Source organism: Varroa jacobsoni, unplaced genomic scaffold, assembly GCF_002532875.2.
Source record: "Varroa jacobsoni isolate VJ856 unplaced genomic scaffold, vjacob_1.0 scaffold_462, whole genome shotgun sequence".
Taxonomy (NCBI): domain Eukaryota; kingdom Metazoa; phylum Arthropoda; class Arachnida; order Mesostigmata; family Varroidae; genus Varroa; species Varroa jacobsoni.
The window spans coordinates 280594-296154 of NW_019213364.1; the positions used below are offsets into that span (position 1 = coordinate 280594).

Here is a 15561-nt window from a genome sequence, read left to right on the forward strand (position 1 = left end):
GGGGGGGGGGGGGGGGCAGGTCGATTTAAATGCGTTGGTTTATGTGCGTCATGATAAATGGCAGAAATTGCTAGACTCAGTAACTGAGCAGACTCCAAAGCCATCTAACGCTTGGGCCGAAATAATAAAGTGCGATATTCATGCCAAATTGGCACCACATATCCTTATAGCTTTTTCTTATAGATAAATAATACTCCAATAAGGATTTGATCTCAATCATGATTATTATATATTTGTGTGTACGCTAATAAATAGTACTGCTGACCATTGCTGTGGTTGGTTACTTTAACAGACCCACTGGTTTCATTGTGAGGAGCTTTGCCAGTCCTTTTATAGACCTCAAATCTCTAGATAGATAAACAGATAGAAATCAATGTCCAGCTCTATCAGCAACGAGTAGCATAGTTTCACCGTGGGATCCTAAGAGAAATAAATAGCTTGTGCCAGCCATGGTTGAAAAAACTAAGTGGAACAATTCAAGCTGAATGTACTGATCATAATTAACTATTTAGAACATCTATTGCAACAATGCTGGACGATGCAGCAGTTTCTTGTGAAAACATTGCGGTGTTCCCATCCAGTTGGAAACGGTGTTCTCAAACTGTAACTAATGATCTGAACAAATCTAAGCTGTTAAAACGTACCTTTTAGGTTTACAGTCTGATATGGTAAAACGTTTACTGGCGGGCCTTATTTAAAACTGACCGTTAGCAATTCTACAAGTAATAAATGATAAAATTGAAATTTTTCAAGATGATGTTATCGGAATGATTAGGTAACGACCCGAATCTCAAATCCTTTATCTGCATCCTTGAGACAAGAACAATTCATACGTATGGTTCGCCGCTACGGTCACAGTGGTACTATGACAGCGATTACGATCGACTGTTACGCGACGAGGCTCCTCAGTTTCTAGGTATCAAACAAATACCTGTACGGCCTGTCAAACAGCTCTCATACGGTGGACATGTATAGTGCATAAACTTTGTGCATTTGACTCCATGGCTCTTATTTGTGTCTAGATCTGCAAGCGCAGATCTGATAACGATCCGTTACTATTGACTAGTTTGTTTGACCCTATTTATCATTAGAGGCGTTGTTTTCCCTTGCTCGGATAAAATTACCGATACAGAACCCATTTCTATATTACAGACTACTTAACAGTGTGGAACTTCGAAGCAGCAATACATTCAACATAGAAAATATAACACAACTAGTATATAAATCTGTATTTATTTATCACCAGTGCTATCTATAATACAACGTACCTAAATGGCACATTAATGTCTATATGCTACCTAGTTTATCCATTATATTTTCGTGTGTCTGGTATCATATCTGAGTTGGTTTTCTCCATATGAATTTGTCTGGACGCACTCTAAGGTACCCTTTTCTTCGCCGGAGCTTTTTCTACGCCACTAATCCGTTACGGCAAATCCAATACGAATCAACTTTCCTTAACACCAGTCAGCTAGTTACGTTAAAACCATGCCGCGCACCATTCTATAGGTACTTCTTGCAAAATCTCAATACCTCTGACCGCTCCCCACGCAGGATTCGAAGCCCTGCTGCTGCCAGACCTCTTTAACATACGGTTTTTTTTTCTGACTCGGAATGGAAATTTCGGTCATGTAATTTGTCATATATACATCATATATATAGCATACATATCTATGATGCGTTTTTCTATCTAGTCGTTGCTTTTTTGCGTCGTATCTATCTGTACATGAATATTATACAGTATCATTTAGCTTATAAAGATGACATTGTCTAATACTATAATTGTTCTCCTACTTGCGGTAGATTCACTTGTAGCTGCCTTCCTGCAGGTCTAAATAGCTAACGGAACAATAATAAGGCCACGCCTATTACAAACGTCCTAATAGCAGTAGAAAAGTCTTATCTTGATCGAATAAAGGGACTTATGATGAACGAGCAACTCTTTCTATGTTCATACACGCGGCGGAGACGTCCATTCTACTAGTAAAAAAGTTACACACATTTCACGTAAACAACTATGCTTGTACCATAGTGTTGTATTTCTCGTCGAAAACGCCAACTTACGCCGGATGAGAACGATGCAGCCAAAAGAGATCTTCAGTGTCAGCCTGTACAAGCCTTGTCGGTCCTTTCTCTGTCCTTAACTTGTTCACCACTATACGTGTGTAGTGCTTCATCGAACAGTTGTCCAGCACTACCTAAGTGAGCTCCGTACTTGCGGCCACCCGTTTTCGTGTTTTGCGACAACGCTTCTGTCTATCGACAACGATGTTCCTTCCGCTGTACACGAACGATCGATATTTCTACCCATCTACAACTCGGTAGATAACGGTGCTACACGTTAGTAGCAGTTACGGCGTTATTGGTACGAGCCATAAGCACGCCGTAGTAATCTTGATACGCTACTACCACTACTCGGTATAATAAGATAACAATGTCTTTCTTTTAGAGTAAACTGTCGCTTTTGGTGATTTAAAAAAAAACCGCCTTCTTTTCTAGTTGTGGAGTGTTAATTTTTAGCTCATGTATTGTTAATAACATGCAGCGATCTATCTCGATTATTCACTCTGTCTTTTTTCTTGCTCGTATTTCATGGAACTAGTTTATTCAATTGCCCCACCTGTAATACTATATGACCGTTAAGAACTATGAGTTCAGAAACTGTGATAACAATAGCACTTGACGCTTTCTAGCATGGTGTATATATGTACATGATCGTTTTTATAGACGTAATATATGGAACCACAATAAATGCACCATACACAAATAATGGCTCTTGTGTACATCCCGCCTGTTAGCCCCTAAGCGCCCTGACAGCGTACGGGTCCAATTATAAACGCTCCGCTTTGTCTGTTTATCTGCGTATGCGCTTAAGTCTGTGTCTAATAGGCCAATAACAATACGTCAGTTGATCCGTGTCATTACGTTCGCTCCTACCATAGCTTTGTCGCATTGTTAGGTATTTACTTTTTGATGTAGTTCCTAAGGGGAATTTTGCAGGTTTGTCTGAACTCGTACTTGACAATCTCAGTGCCATGAACGTAAAATTTGTGAAACATGATAATTGAATCATTTGCCCTGTTCCTAGTTATGCACATCGAGTGTATAGTCGTCATTGTTACGAGTTAGGTTTCTGACAGTTAACGTATTTCGACGTGTCCGTGGTCTTTGTAGGGAGAGATGACGAGGTAAATTTAAGCTGATCTTGGCCGGAACTTCATCCAGATATTTGTTAGTATGTCCGTCTCCGTACCAGCTCAGTAAGGCCGAAGTTCCAGACAGATAGGCAACTTCTACAACCTACCAAAACATTTTGGGACAACGAGCGAACAAATAGCCTGATATCATCGAGAGCTTAAAGCGTGTTACAGGTGCGACAAGAACCCGCATACGATTAATGAGTTCGCGTCGTGTAGCGGCAGTAAATTTGGTCAGGAGACAAGTAAGCGTAAATCCCGCAAATAAAAGATTATAGCCAAGCACGATGGTGAAATTACCCAGCCAACGAACTCTTCCAAAGTTGCCAAGAAGATCAAAATCTGTCAAGCCGACCACGCGAGAAAGAAGCGGCAGAGCTGAACTGAGAATAGCAAACACGGCGCAGTTTAGGATGACGGCTGTCAATGGGCAGGAGTTACGGCGTGGCCGAAGTCCTGTCATGTTCGAATAGAATCCAACAAGCGACGCTCCCCAAAGATAAAGTATGAGCAGGATTTCCAGTGCACAGCCAACAGTGCCTAGGCTAGATAGCGACGCAATGCCAAGCGCTGGCTCTCGGTCTTGCATGACGATCGGCAAAGTTTTCACACCAAAAAGAAGCTCTAGGATGTTTCGAACGACAAGCAGAAATGAATAGATAGTGAAAACGAGCAGAAGCGCCATAGCGATTGGGTACAGTAACGTCCTCAGGGCTGATCTCTTGCGTTGATGTTCGAGTTCGATAAGGCGCTTAATCGCTTGACTGTGCCGTTCTGCCAGTGCATTCAGGTCCTCTGTCGGAATATGAACCATAGCAACGTTCTTCGGCAGCACGTCCATCTTGTGCCGTAAGCACTGCTCTTCCTGAACCGCCACATAGTAGTCTTCATCGAGGTCTTGAAGGAACGCTGGTTTGGTGATCCACTCCGATATAACGGTAAATAGCCGCGCGAAACCGAGTGGAGTGCAGATTAGCAGGAGAAGGCAACCAAAGAAGCTTACGATGGAGTAAAGAAAGGGCAAAAACCCAGACGTGAACATGTACTCGAGCGAGTACGATGAATCGATGACCATCGACAGTACGCATAGCATGCCGACGATTGTTGTAATAACAAGCATAAGAACAAGCCCACTCTCGTAAACGCGAGGCAGAATTCCTCGTCGGGACCCCGGCAGGCCTTCCGACTCGGTGAACAGGTACGCAAACGGCAACAGGCCAAACAGTGAGATGTTGCTACACAAAAATATAGCATTCCACAGGCCCTGTATGAGTGAACTGTTCAACCACTCCCAGTAGTAACTGGTTGGGCAGAGCAGCTTCACTTCGTTACTAATGATCGACAGCGGGAGGAGAAGGGCAGCCCCCGTGGAGGTTGCCAAGCTAAAACTGCACATGTACAGCGATATCTTATAGACGATCGCATCCTGGGCATCGTTCTCGTAGTACGACTCCTTTTTCTTGCGAAAACAGTCGATGATGTAGTAGCAGATCATGTATAATAAGAGGAAGAACAGCAATCCGAGCGTGTACTCGCGGACAGCATTGTGAAATTGTTTTTCCTGTTCGTCCATCAGTATGGCTGCTGTTCTGGTCATGACCATGGAGGCTGACGAGAAGCCCGCGACGCCCCCTGAGTCGCCGCTCAGGCAGGCGACGGTAGGACCACCTTCCGTGCAGGTCTCACTCGACATTTTCCCTCTCCCTGTTTTGGCTTAAGATACCACATCACACATGGTACTAAGCACGGTACCAATGCTTTGTTCGTAATTGACGGCGACACGCTTGACAATGACAGCGACTGCGGCAACGATAGAGGCAACGGTATCTCTACTATGCACATGACACCAATTTCAAACTAGATGACAAGACACAACTGATCGAACAATAAATGGCGACGTTGTAAAATCTTCACTTTCTCGCTTCTCAATCTGTCGCTCCTATCCGGCCAACAAAGCTGCCGTAGAGCACAAACGCCACAGATTGCTATTTGTTGTTGCAGTGTTGACTTGGCCCATTATCGTCGTTTGTCTTGTCATATATATATATATATATATATATATATATATATATATATATATATATGCAGTTACGTATATATGAGTAGATTTGAGACGTAATCTGTTATCTGTACGGGTAACCGCGATTATGGCCCTCACCGTAAGATGACTGACCTGCTGACAACTTCTATATAGAGTAGCGGCAATCACTAGCGTAAGCAGTGCAATAGAACCCTTCGTTGTAAGTAAGGTAACGCTGATCTAGCTCAGTCAGCGATTCATCTACTCGGCAGTATTCGATCATTCAGCTCGTCAGCGATGTATCCAACTATACAGCTGTTAGGGGATCTTGCCTGAGTTCGATCTACTGCTCGCTCCTCACTCATACCCAATGTCAGAACACTCGCCTCTAGAATACACACATGATTGTTGGAAATGGCAATTAAACACTTCCATAGGTATCATACACAGACGAGAATGCTGTGAAGGGGAAAGGGTGTTCCAATCGTGTTCCGTCGATTAACGGCGCGGCGGCTCGCAGACAGCTTCGCAGCACACGAGACGCAAATGATCCCAATAGGTCGGAAAGCGACATTTCGTTAGTGACACGAGAGAAGCAAGAGGAAGGGAAACCGCGCGAATTGCTAGCAAAAAATATGATAGACAAGTTAATTCGGAAACGGAGATAGGTCAGCTTCAAAACAAATGGATAAGCCGTGATTACAAATATATAAAAGACTAAACCATATATAGTTTTTAAAATTAACGCAGCATAACGAAATCTTATTATTATTGTTGTTGTTGTAACTTTTCGGAGCTGCCCTATTTCTCTGTTTTTGGTTGTGGACGCTAGCGTGCTATGTTATGGGCAAGTTTTGACCGTTTGTACTAGATGGTAAAAGGAAGGTAGTAAATAGATTCGGCACGTAGTGGTAGTTTCGTATTATAGTAAACGTCTGCAAATTTGTTAGACGGCCACCTCGAATTGATTTTGCACCCCTGGCACACTTAATCTATGGATAAACTATTTTTTGGTAACGTCACGACGTTAACCATTTTAGCTTTTTATTTTTTTTATCACATCAATGCTATTTTTATCACGAGCGGGGTGTTTATAGCGTGTTAATTGCTTTATGGCGAGGTCTAAGCTTTATAGTATACCATACGACAACGAAAGGAACGGTAATATTTTTTCATTTGATTCTAGTGCACGTTCAGATGCACGAACGGACAAAAAAAATGGAACACGTAAATTTAAAAGTTTGTTAATTGGTGCTGGGTAAGAGGTAATGATTGTATTGCAGCTCGTTTACCTGTCAACGTCACACAACAAGTTAATGGATAGCATTTGCATTGACGGGTTATATGTAAGTTCCTGTAAGTTAGACTGGTTAATATCTATTATGCCATTCGATAATGACCCAGCGTGATCTAGGCCGCTCGTACCTAATCCCAACACTGTCCTTTCCGGCATCGTTGGCCAAACGCATTGTGGAAAACAACACGTTAGCTCAGTAAAGCAGCTTGAATGGAGCGTTCCCTCCAACACGAATATCTAAGAGATTTGTGTTACTGGCCACCTTAGCTAGCTTCATCTTAACACTATTTTACAGGAAGATCTATAAGCAAAATTGAGATCAGCTCACTTTGAATCAACCGCTAAATCACAAGGAAACTGTAAGTAACTGCACACGTAAAATCCATCGCGCCACCGCCTGAATCCTGTACTGCATTCGTATAAATAAGCAACAGGCAAAGCCTGTCAAACTTATTCTGAAATAAATATGACTGACCAATGGAAAACTGCAGTCACTATACAATCGAGTGCCAGCATTATACACTATGTATGGAGCTTTATTTGATAAATTGCGTATTGTTATTAGGACTACGAAGCCGCATTTGTGCAAGAAATCAGTGGTCTATTGTCAACCGGCTCGTATAAATCTACCATCTGTTCCATTTACCAAAGGTATCCTAGGGGCAAGCATTAGCATCCACGCTTCTAGGGATGGGGAGCACAAAATAAATGGCAACCGAGATAATCTTGATTGTTGGTTATTTTTATATGAAACAGACGAGTCGTCGCTCGCAACGACTTTACTGCGACGATAAAGTCAGGCCTTTGCGGACTACTGAGAGGTGTCTCGTAGTAGATTTCCGGTCTTTACGCCGAAAGTACGCATCGATGTTCTGACTCGAAATAAGTTTAATTACTGAAAAGCCGACGTGGATCAAGGGCAAAGACGCACTCCGTTCTGTGGTGGGAGCTTATTGCCTGACGGCTTATGCACAGGGCACAAAACCTTGGAGTGTTGGATAACTATAAATAGGTAATTTGGGCCCCAAATAGTTCAATTTATCCACCGTTCGGAAACGTGTTCTCGCTTTTATTTTCGATCATTATTAAACAATTACAAATTGCCATGGAGAAAAATCTACAGCGGGCCATGATAGTTGCGGCGACGCGCACCCTGTGTAAGTAAGGGTTAAGTTACCTACGGTTACCTAGATAAGAACAACACTAAAGTCTAATTTATCGTAAATTGTGAGTGTTTATACTGTACAATGCATAAGATATAAAGCTTTCAGCGACTGAACGCAGCACGTCATATAAGCACACCGTTCGATAAGCATCATAATTTACTGACACTTAATTGGTAATTACAGAACATAACTGCCCAACAAAGCAATAGAAGGAGGCATAAATATAATCCAAGCTATTGTTAGCACATATGTATCGGCGTATTCCATCAACGTGTCAATACCGTAATGCATTTTGGCCATGAAAAATGGACCGGTCCGGCTGAGTAGAACGCTTTCACAAGCTTCCATTCAAACACTATAATTCTAACTATCATAGGCACAGTCGCCTGAACGTTTGGTATTCCCACTGTTGGGCCTACGAGCCGAAGCAAAGTCAGTCGTTCATAATGCTCCATAGATGACCATAACAATTTCAGGTAGCAACACTGACGATGTCTATTGGATAATTACATTAGTTCAGTGTCGGAATAATCGAACATGAAGATACATACTTTATTTTAGCGCGTGAAGTTTTAGTGATCTGGTCCAATTTTCAGTAATACATAATCTAACGATTTCTGTTACCGAATAAACAACATTTTGTCATAGCATTTCTGTTTTTCCTTCCAATCGCTTCTCTACCTCTGTGCCGGATTTCGCGTATCTTACAAGGTTATTTGACGGCGATTGAGGTCATGGCAACGAAGCTTCATTTCCGAAACATACGACTCTGCTAAATTGAGATAGAACTTGTTTGGAACTAGCCGACTTTTTATGCCTAAATCCAGTCACAGTAATTTGCAGGCGGCAACAACAACAACAACAACAACAACACTTGGGAACATTAGAAACACTCTAGTAATGCACATTATGGATTGCGTGTTTCAAGATTATAGCGCTCCACAAAGGTGGGTAGGCCTGCTCCCACCTAGTGCGCGTGAGATCACCTCGGTGGTGTGATAACGATGACGATGACGATGATATGGAAGGTGCCCATTTAGAGAAACTCTCACTGAACCGTAGATATTCGCAACAGCGCAGCATAGCAGAGCCCACAATAGAACTTCACGAGCCTATTGGGTCAGGTGTGAAACGGGTTCTGGTCTGCGGTGATGATCTTGACGTCCGACAGATTCGACAGCCAGATATTCGGACCCTCTCTCACTAAGACAAATCGCAGTAGTGCTAGAAGGAGTCGGCTTACACCAAGCTTAAGTATTATGGTGGAGCCCGTTCAAGCCAAACTAAGCACCTTTTGAGGTTTTCCCAATTTCTTGACAGATCCGGGAGATATCGGCAGATCCGGTTTTGTTACCTGTTAGACTACTTTCCCGTCCCAGTGATGCTGCGCTGATAACACGTCTGTCTGCCTTCGAGATCTGGCGACACATGACGTACCGCAGGTCCGAAGCCGGAAGTTTGAAACATTTTCAAAAACTATTCTGGACAATTCACCGACCCACATCGGATTGAAACAGGACATCTATTGCTAATAATTTTTGTACAATCAAACTCGTTTTTGTTTATTCTCGAGATTCGGCCACGTAATCATGCTAATGAGAATAATATATTTCAACAGCTACACGAATTATGCATCCACCGGTATGATCATCCTTTCCAGATAAATTAGAATATCTACTTCGGACGAATCCAATCACAGGTGCCAATCTGCTGTAATTTAGTCTTTGGCTTCTTTTTTTCTGAAGAGCTACGTCGCCGGATATACTGCCTGCACTAGAGTGCAACGTTATCTGTACAGGCCACAGCGGCCTACCGTGTGTGCCTGAAAATAACAACGACAATAATCTGCCCTGCGAAGCTTCAGCAGTGATCTTTTTTAGGCTCATGGAAAACTTTATACATTCTGTAACGCAATTATTTGACATGCTGCATTTCGTTGTGTGATTCTAAATAAAATTATTTTTTGCTATATTTCTTCAGATGACGGCTCACATTGGACAGCTCGAAACTGGGCGACACGTGAATCACTCTGCAGCCTCGCTTATTGGACCATCAACCATGAGAACCTGTCGAGCTGACCTCTACGCAATCGCTTGGGAAAAAAACTGTCCATTTTGAGCATCTCACATTCAGATAAAAGCTGTTTTACTTGACCCGGAGACCCAATATGCACATTTGAATTGAATTTAATTCATTGATTACACAAGAATCGAAAATTTCTCTATTTGATATGCTTGATCGGTGCTTTATGTCGAACCGAGCACGGCCGTATTAAGAAACCTAGAAGTTATTAGTAATTAACTTATGAGAGTTCACCCACTAATATGTACGGGGCGTTGTTCATGTCCTTCTATATGATATACGACTACTGTGCGGTCACGCATTATGGCCTTACAATGTATTTGATTATAAACACTTGTGTTTATAAGAAAATTATGAACACCCCATAAATTCTACTATGCTGTTGGGAAATTAAATCTGGCACACGAGTTAAAGGCCGTGGGGCTCATAGATGTTGGTGCACACATTGTAGCATGAATCATGCCCCTGCAGTTGAAGATTACATTGTTCGTAGCTAACTTCAACAGAACAACTTTCAAGGGTCGTGTCGTGTGTCTTCTCAGTTCGGAGATTGTTTCTTAGGAAACGCGGTGCGCAAAAGCCCCTTCTGCCTGTTAGTTCCTTACCATAGAGCGATGAAAATGAGAGGCCAACCTGGTCACGATTGCGGTGGCAAGCGGAAGATTACGAACGTAATGTAAAGAAATGTTCGTACGATCAGGATAATTATTGGACCAAACATTTTTTGCTCATTTGCCTGTCATGGCACCCTTTTACATCGCTACATCATCTTATTAGTGAATATATAAACGCCTTAGAAGACAGAAACACTTAGATGTAAACATCCTGTGAGTTCGACCAGAGATAGTAATTGAATTTCTATTATTCAAAAATGCATGTTCTACGCCTTTAACACGAGTGAGCATAAATAGGTTGGTAAGTACAGCGATGTTTTTACAATGCTAACGCATTCTCCCTAATGGTAACGGTCCGCTTCGAAGTGAAGCTTTTACGAAGCAATCAAATATAAAAATAGTAATAGTGGCCTTGATAAAAACTATATATATCATTCATTTAAAAACACATATAATAAAAGAAGAAAGCTAAACAAACTGGTTCAGGTAATGTAGTAGCTGTCGAATTTTTTTACAGTGTTTCATCTTCGTTGCGTTAACGCCTGATTTGCCGAGTACACACGTACACTTGGCCATTTTTTCATTATGGCCGAAAAAAGTACGAATCTGTCTTGTACATCTTTCTCTAAAAGTGGTTCATTGTCATTTGGCGAAACCATTCGGAACATTAGCTTAAATTTATACACCGGAAAACTTTGTATGGTGCGAGTGATAAGCAGCACGGGTATTTCGGTACCAGACAGAAAACCTACGCGGTAGACCTAGTTAAATTGATTTGATGTCCGGTACTCCATCCGTTGGTTTGCTCCCGATCCGAATTGAAGTTTTACCAAGGCCAGTGTTCGAATCTGAATCACCACATATCCCTCCCGTTTAATAGGCCAATACGTTACCTGCTGTACCATCGCGGGGATCTTGTCGCAGCTGAACTCAATGGATCAAGACGTCAGGATGTGGAATTAACCTCTTAGTAGACCTAAGGTCGAATTCTGCAAAAGTTCCTCGGCTAAAAGTGGGTCCCCTGTTGTTCTAAGCAGAAAAAAGCTGACACCGGACAAAGAAAGTTGATCAAAGAGTTCGATAGTTATACAGTCACGGCTGTATAACTATAGTTCGTAGAAAAAAGTCCACCTAAAAGACTCTACGAACTGATAGTACAGTGTCGGTGTTTCATGTGCATGAAATAAAGCTGTGTTATTCCTTCGTAATCACAAGATTATGTTCACTAACAAACGTGCGCTCACTAACAAAAAAAAATCTGTTTTCAAACTAGTTTTTGGTATAATTGATTACTGCTTAAGTTAGTTATCTGGAAGGAGTTACAATTATTATTACTCATATACGAATGCACAAACTGGCTGATTCGAAACCCGCCCCAACTTTGAGCTTCGAGACGTTTCGTGTGTAGAGGCGGCTGTAACGAACATGGCAAAAAGACCACCTTTGAAAGCATTGGTTCTATACTGGAGAATATAGATAAGTTTTTTATTGATTCGCACCTGTCCTTTGATCCGACTCAGGTCCAGTGGAGGGCAGTCCCTCGGCCTCGATGGTCTATGCTAAATGCAAGAGAAAAAAGTTCGTATATCTAAGCCTACGTAATAACGATTTTGAAGACGTAATTTTACATCTGTTTCCAAACGCGCGCATTTTTGCAAATATTATCCATAGCTTACGTAATAAATAAAGAATATGATGGACATTTAGATTTTCGTGTGATAACCTCAGGAATATGTTTTATCAAAAGAGTGATAAGGGCGACTGGGCGTTGAGGAGCCCACATTTTGTCCGGAATGATTTTTCAAAAGAATTTATTGAGACATAAACGGCGACATGTGTAAAATTAAATTATTTGTGGCGGAACGTTTAAGTAATACCAACTTGTGTAAAGAGTATAAGCATTGCCTTAATTAAAAAAAATATTTACTTCAGATTTTAAGCACAAATAATCAGTACATCAGCTATTACGTCAAGATGCGCGCATTGTTAATCATAAATACTGTCTTCTTCAGTGAGGGAACTTTTTAGTATGGCAGTGACTCTTCTCACTGAATTTTTCGATAACTCACCGATTCGTTAATTTCATAAAACGTATTGACAAACTTTGAGTAGTGTGTTTTTATTTGCTTGTACATCTATATTGTTTTTTGTCTATTTGTCTAATGCGGTTATATGTCATTTGTAGAGTTGGGCATTTGGGCGATGGCTGTAAGCCCGGGCTGGCGTTGTGATGGGCGTCGTCATCATTACGTTTTTAAACGGTAAACAACATAATTGCTTAAATACCATTCGTAAAACGCGAAAAACATCTTATTGTTCAGCTGTGTGGTGATTGTTGACGCTGGGTCTCCAAATGTCGTCATCTCTGATACGATAAGAAGGCTGTGCTGCCGTCGCACCTGCCCTGACCTTGGGGGTGAAGGCGTAGATTTAAGTTCTGGAGCATGTGATATATTTGGATTGAGTTTATTGCGAACTTTTCATTATTGTGAAGATTAACGCTCGACAGAGATTCGCATGTCCACACAAGAATACTGTTTAGTTAGGTGGAAACTTAAAGGATACCTTCTGCTCAGGATTCGAACCCGAGCGTGGACCGACCTCATTTTGTGCTAGGAGCCAGTCAGACGTCTGATGAAATGCTTAATGACCGTACCTTACAAAAAACTAAGGTTTACAGATGGAATCCCATTATTACTGTAATACAGCTTTTTTTTTAGCCCTGGCAGCTTTGCTACATACAGTCTTAAAATTTAAGAAAAAAACCTTTCCCAAAAAACCGAAAAAATAAGAATGCATTCCCCACTATCAAACAGACACCACCAGCGTCAATAAGTATATGATCGATCGATAACTGATATGTTCCTAAACATTTGTTGGGAAATAGTTTATTTACTTGTCTTACGAAACGTATCCATTCATAACTCCCCCTTAATTAGCATGGCGTAAGATAAAGTACGACTGTTTTTTTTACGTACTGACTTCTTGAAAGGCAAGGTCTTCTTTTTCTGCTTCCCTTCAGAGTAGTTTGTCTTGTTCAGTAGGGATCGAGGTAGAATTGTTAGTAGACCACTATGCATAAGTAGTCCGCAATATAATAGTGAAAAAAGAACTGACCAGTCTTATAACATAATAGTTAATTTTTTTTTACAAAATTTGCTTTGGTTTACAATCTTGTATACATTAATTTTGAGAGAGAATCGGTGCAATCTTACTATTAATTTTTGTTTACTCAATCCAGTCTTTAGTCCGCTTCGTCAAAGACTTTCGCTTTTTTTTTGAGAAATTAGGGGCTTTACGCTAAATTCGTATAAATGTTGTACAATATTAACAACGAAACCATTCTACATTTAACGCTTATCATTATAGGTATCATCGTCAGCTCATGGGCCAATTTAGTAATGTGAGTGTCCTGAAACTGCGACGCATGCTGCTATAACGGGACACTAGTTTGGTCTTCGTTAGAGAAGTGTCCCAGGACATTAGAAATGAACAAAGAGGCTCAGATCGGTTTTCGACTCTATCAAATGCATCGTAATTGGATCACCAACAGCGAAACCTTGCGTGTCCAATGATCTTCCAATATGGACGACTCATCCAGTCACTCCCAAAATCTAGCATTGCCAACCATAGGTCTGTTATTACTCTTTTCATAGCCTCAACCGAGATCTTTTAAGAAGTAAATATACGTAAGACAATCAATGGATCTAATCTAGCGGATGTTCCTGCACGCAACGTAACGTTTAAATATGGTTGTTAATTTAAAAAAAAAGTAAGAAATATATCTTTATTTCACTGAAGATAGCTCAAAATATCGAGTTTCTGTCATTTTTAAGTCTGAGACTTTTTTGGGGAAACACATCTTCTTATAACCTCATACGTTAATTTAGTTATATTATACTCGGTAACATGATGGTGTCGGGAAGTGTTTAATCGCACGTCGTAAGGGGCTTATCATTTAAATTTTCACAAAGAAGCTTAATACGCTGTCACACAGTATCGCTTGAAGATGGACTATAGAAAAATGGTACATTAAACGTTTCGATAGTAGACAAACACAAAAAACACGAGACACAGAAATTACACGCGATGTCGACGTCCCTACCATTACAAAAGCTTAGAAGTGTTCTATTTGAAAAGTATTATTAGATATGTCTATGTAAACAGATGATCCTAGTAAACTTGAAAAACCTATCTCAAGGAATTATTATAGTAAGTACTCGAATGCTCTGTAGGTAGCACCTTGACTCGTCGTCTCTAGCAGGATCCTCTTGACCTACCAGAGCTTTGTGCAATCTGCCGTGGGTTCGGGCAGTGACGTCGTAAGCCTGGTAACCTTTTCCAGTTTGTCCGCATTGTTTCCAGACTGTTCCGCGGAGTTGAGTGCCGACAATCAAGCGCTAATGGCACAAGGGTCCCAAAATCAGGACGAATTGCGTTCGGACCTGTTCGCCCATTTTCCTCATTCGTTCCTCTACTACGGCTACAAAGTACAGGACTGGGAAAACACAAAAGGTTAGGTTGGCTAAAACCTGATGAGGCGGGGACAGTAGAGTAGCCAAAGGGAAAGGGAGAAAGCGGCTAGAGACAAGGGCCGGACGGTCGCGATGGTTAGTATAGCACAGCAGTGAGGAATCGAAAACGTCTCAGAGATAAAGTAAGCAAGACAGAGACAAGAAAAGCGACGAACGAAATTACCGAACGCTACAAGAAGGAGGTGGAGTAGGTGGAAGCAGCGAAGGAGCAGGAGAATGGACATAAGGAACAGGAAAGCGGGACATAAACACAATCAGGGAGCATCATCACACGGAGCAAGGAAGGCAGCACCACACGAACGCCGCCGTGCGTCCATATTGAGAGACACACAAAGACCAATAGACTAAGCTGGTCAGCGAAGGGGGTGAGTTTTGCGGGACCTTGTGAAGCGGTACGGGCTGTGAGGGGGAATCCTAATCCCCCTTGGTTAGTCAACCCCTCCACCCAACCCTCTTCCGTGTCTACCCGTTACTAGTATGGCTGCAGGCGCGTTTAGATAGGCGTTACTAGCCGTCAGGCTTTTCGGCCCTTCGTCTGCATCACCAGCCTACCCAGAGTCCCTGCAGCAGTCGGCTAGAGCCCTGGGATAGTTCAAGAGCTGCTCCGGCGAGTGACGCTCGTTCAGCTGCCTTGGCCTGACCTGCTGTCT

The 15561-nt window shown here is 41.8% G+C and overlaps 1 protein-coding gene and 1 long non-coding RNA gene across 2 annotated transcripts; one reads left to right on the forward strand and one right to left on the reverse strand.

The window, feature by feature from the left end:
• Window positions 1-1217: 1217 nt before the first annotated feature.
• Window positions 1218-5216, reverse strand: lili (LMBR1-like protein lilipod). Its single transcript, XM_022833559.2, has one exon. The coding sequence runs from the start codon at window positions 4888-4890 to the stop codon at window positions 3301-3303; it is 1590 nt and encodes a 529-aa protein (XP_022689294.1). The 5' UTR covers window positions 4891-5216; the 3' UTR covers window positions 1218-3300.
• Window positions 5217-9670: 4454 nt separating this feature from the next.
• LOC147753472 (uncharacterized) lies at window positions 9671-14970 on the forward strand. Its single transcript, XR_015311147.1, has 3 exons — window positions 9671-12637; window positions 13746-14009; window positions 14742-14970. It is a non-coding gene; the product is annotated as an uncharacterized LOC147753472 (long non-coding RNA).
• Window positions 14971-15561: the final 591 nt, after the last annotated feature.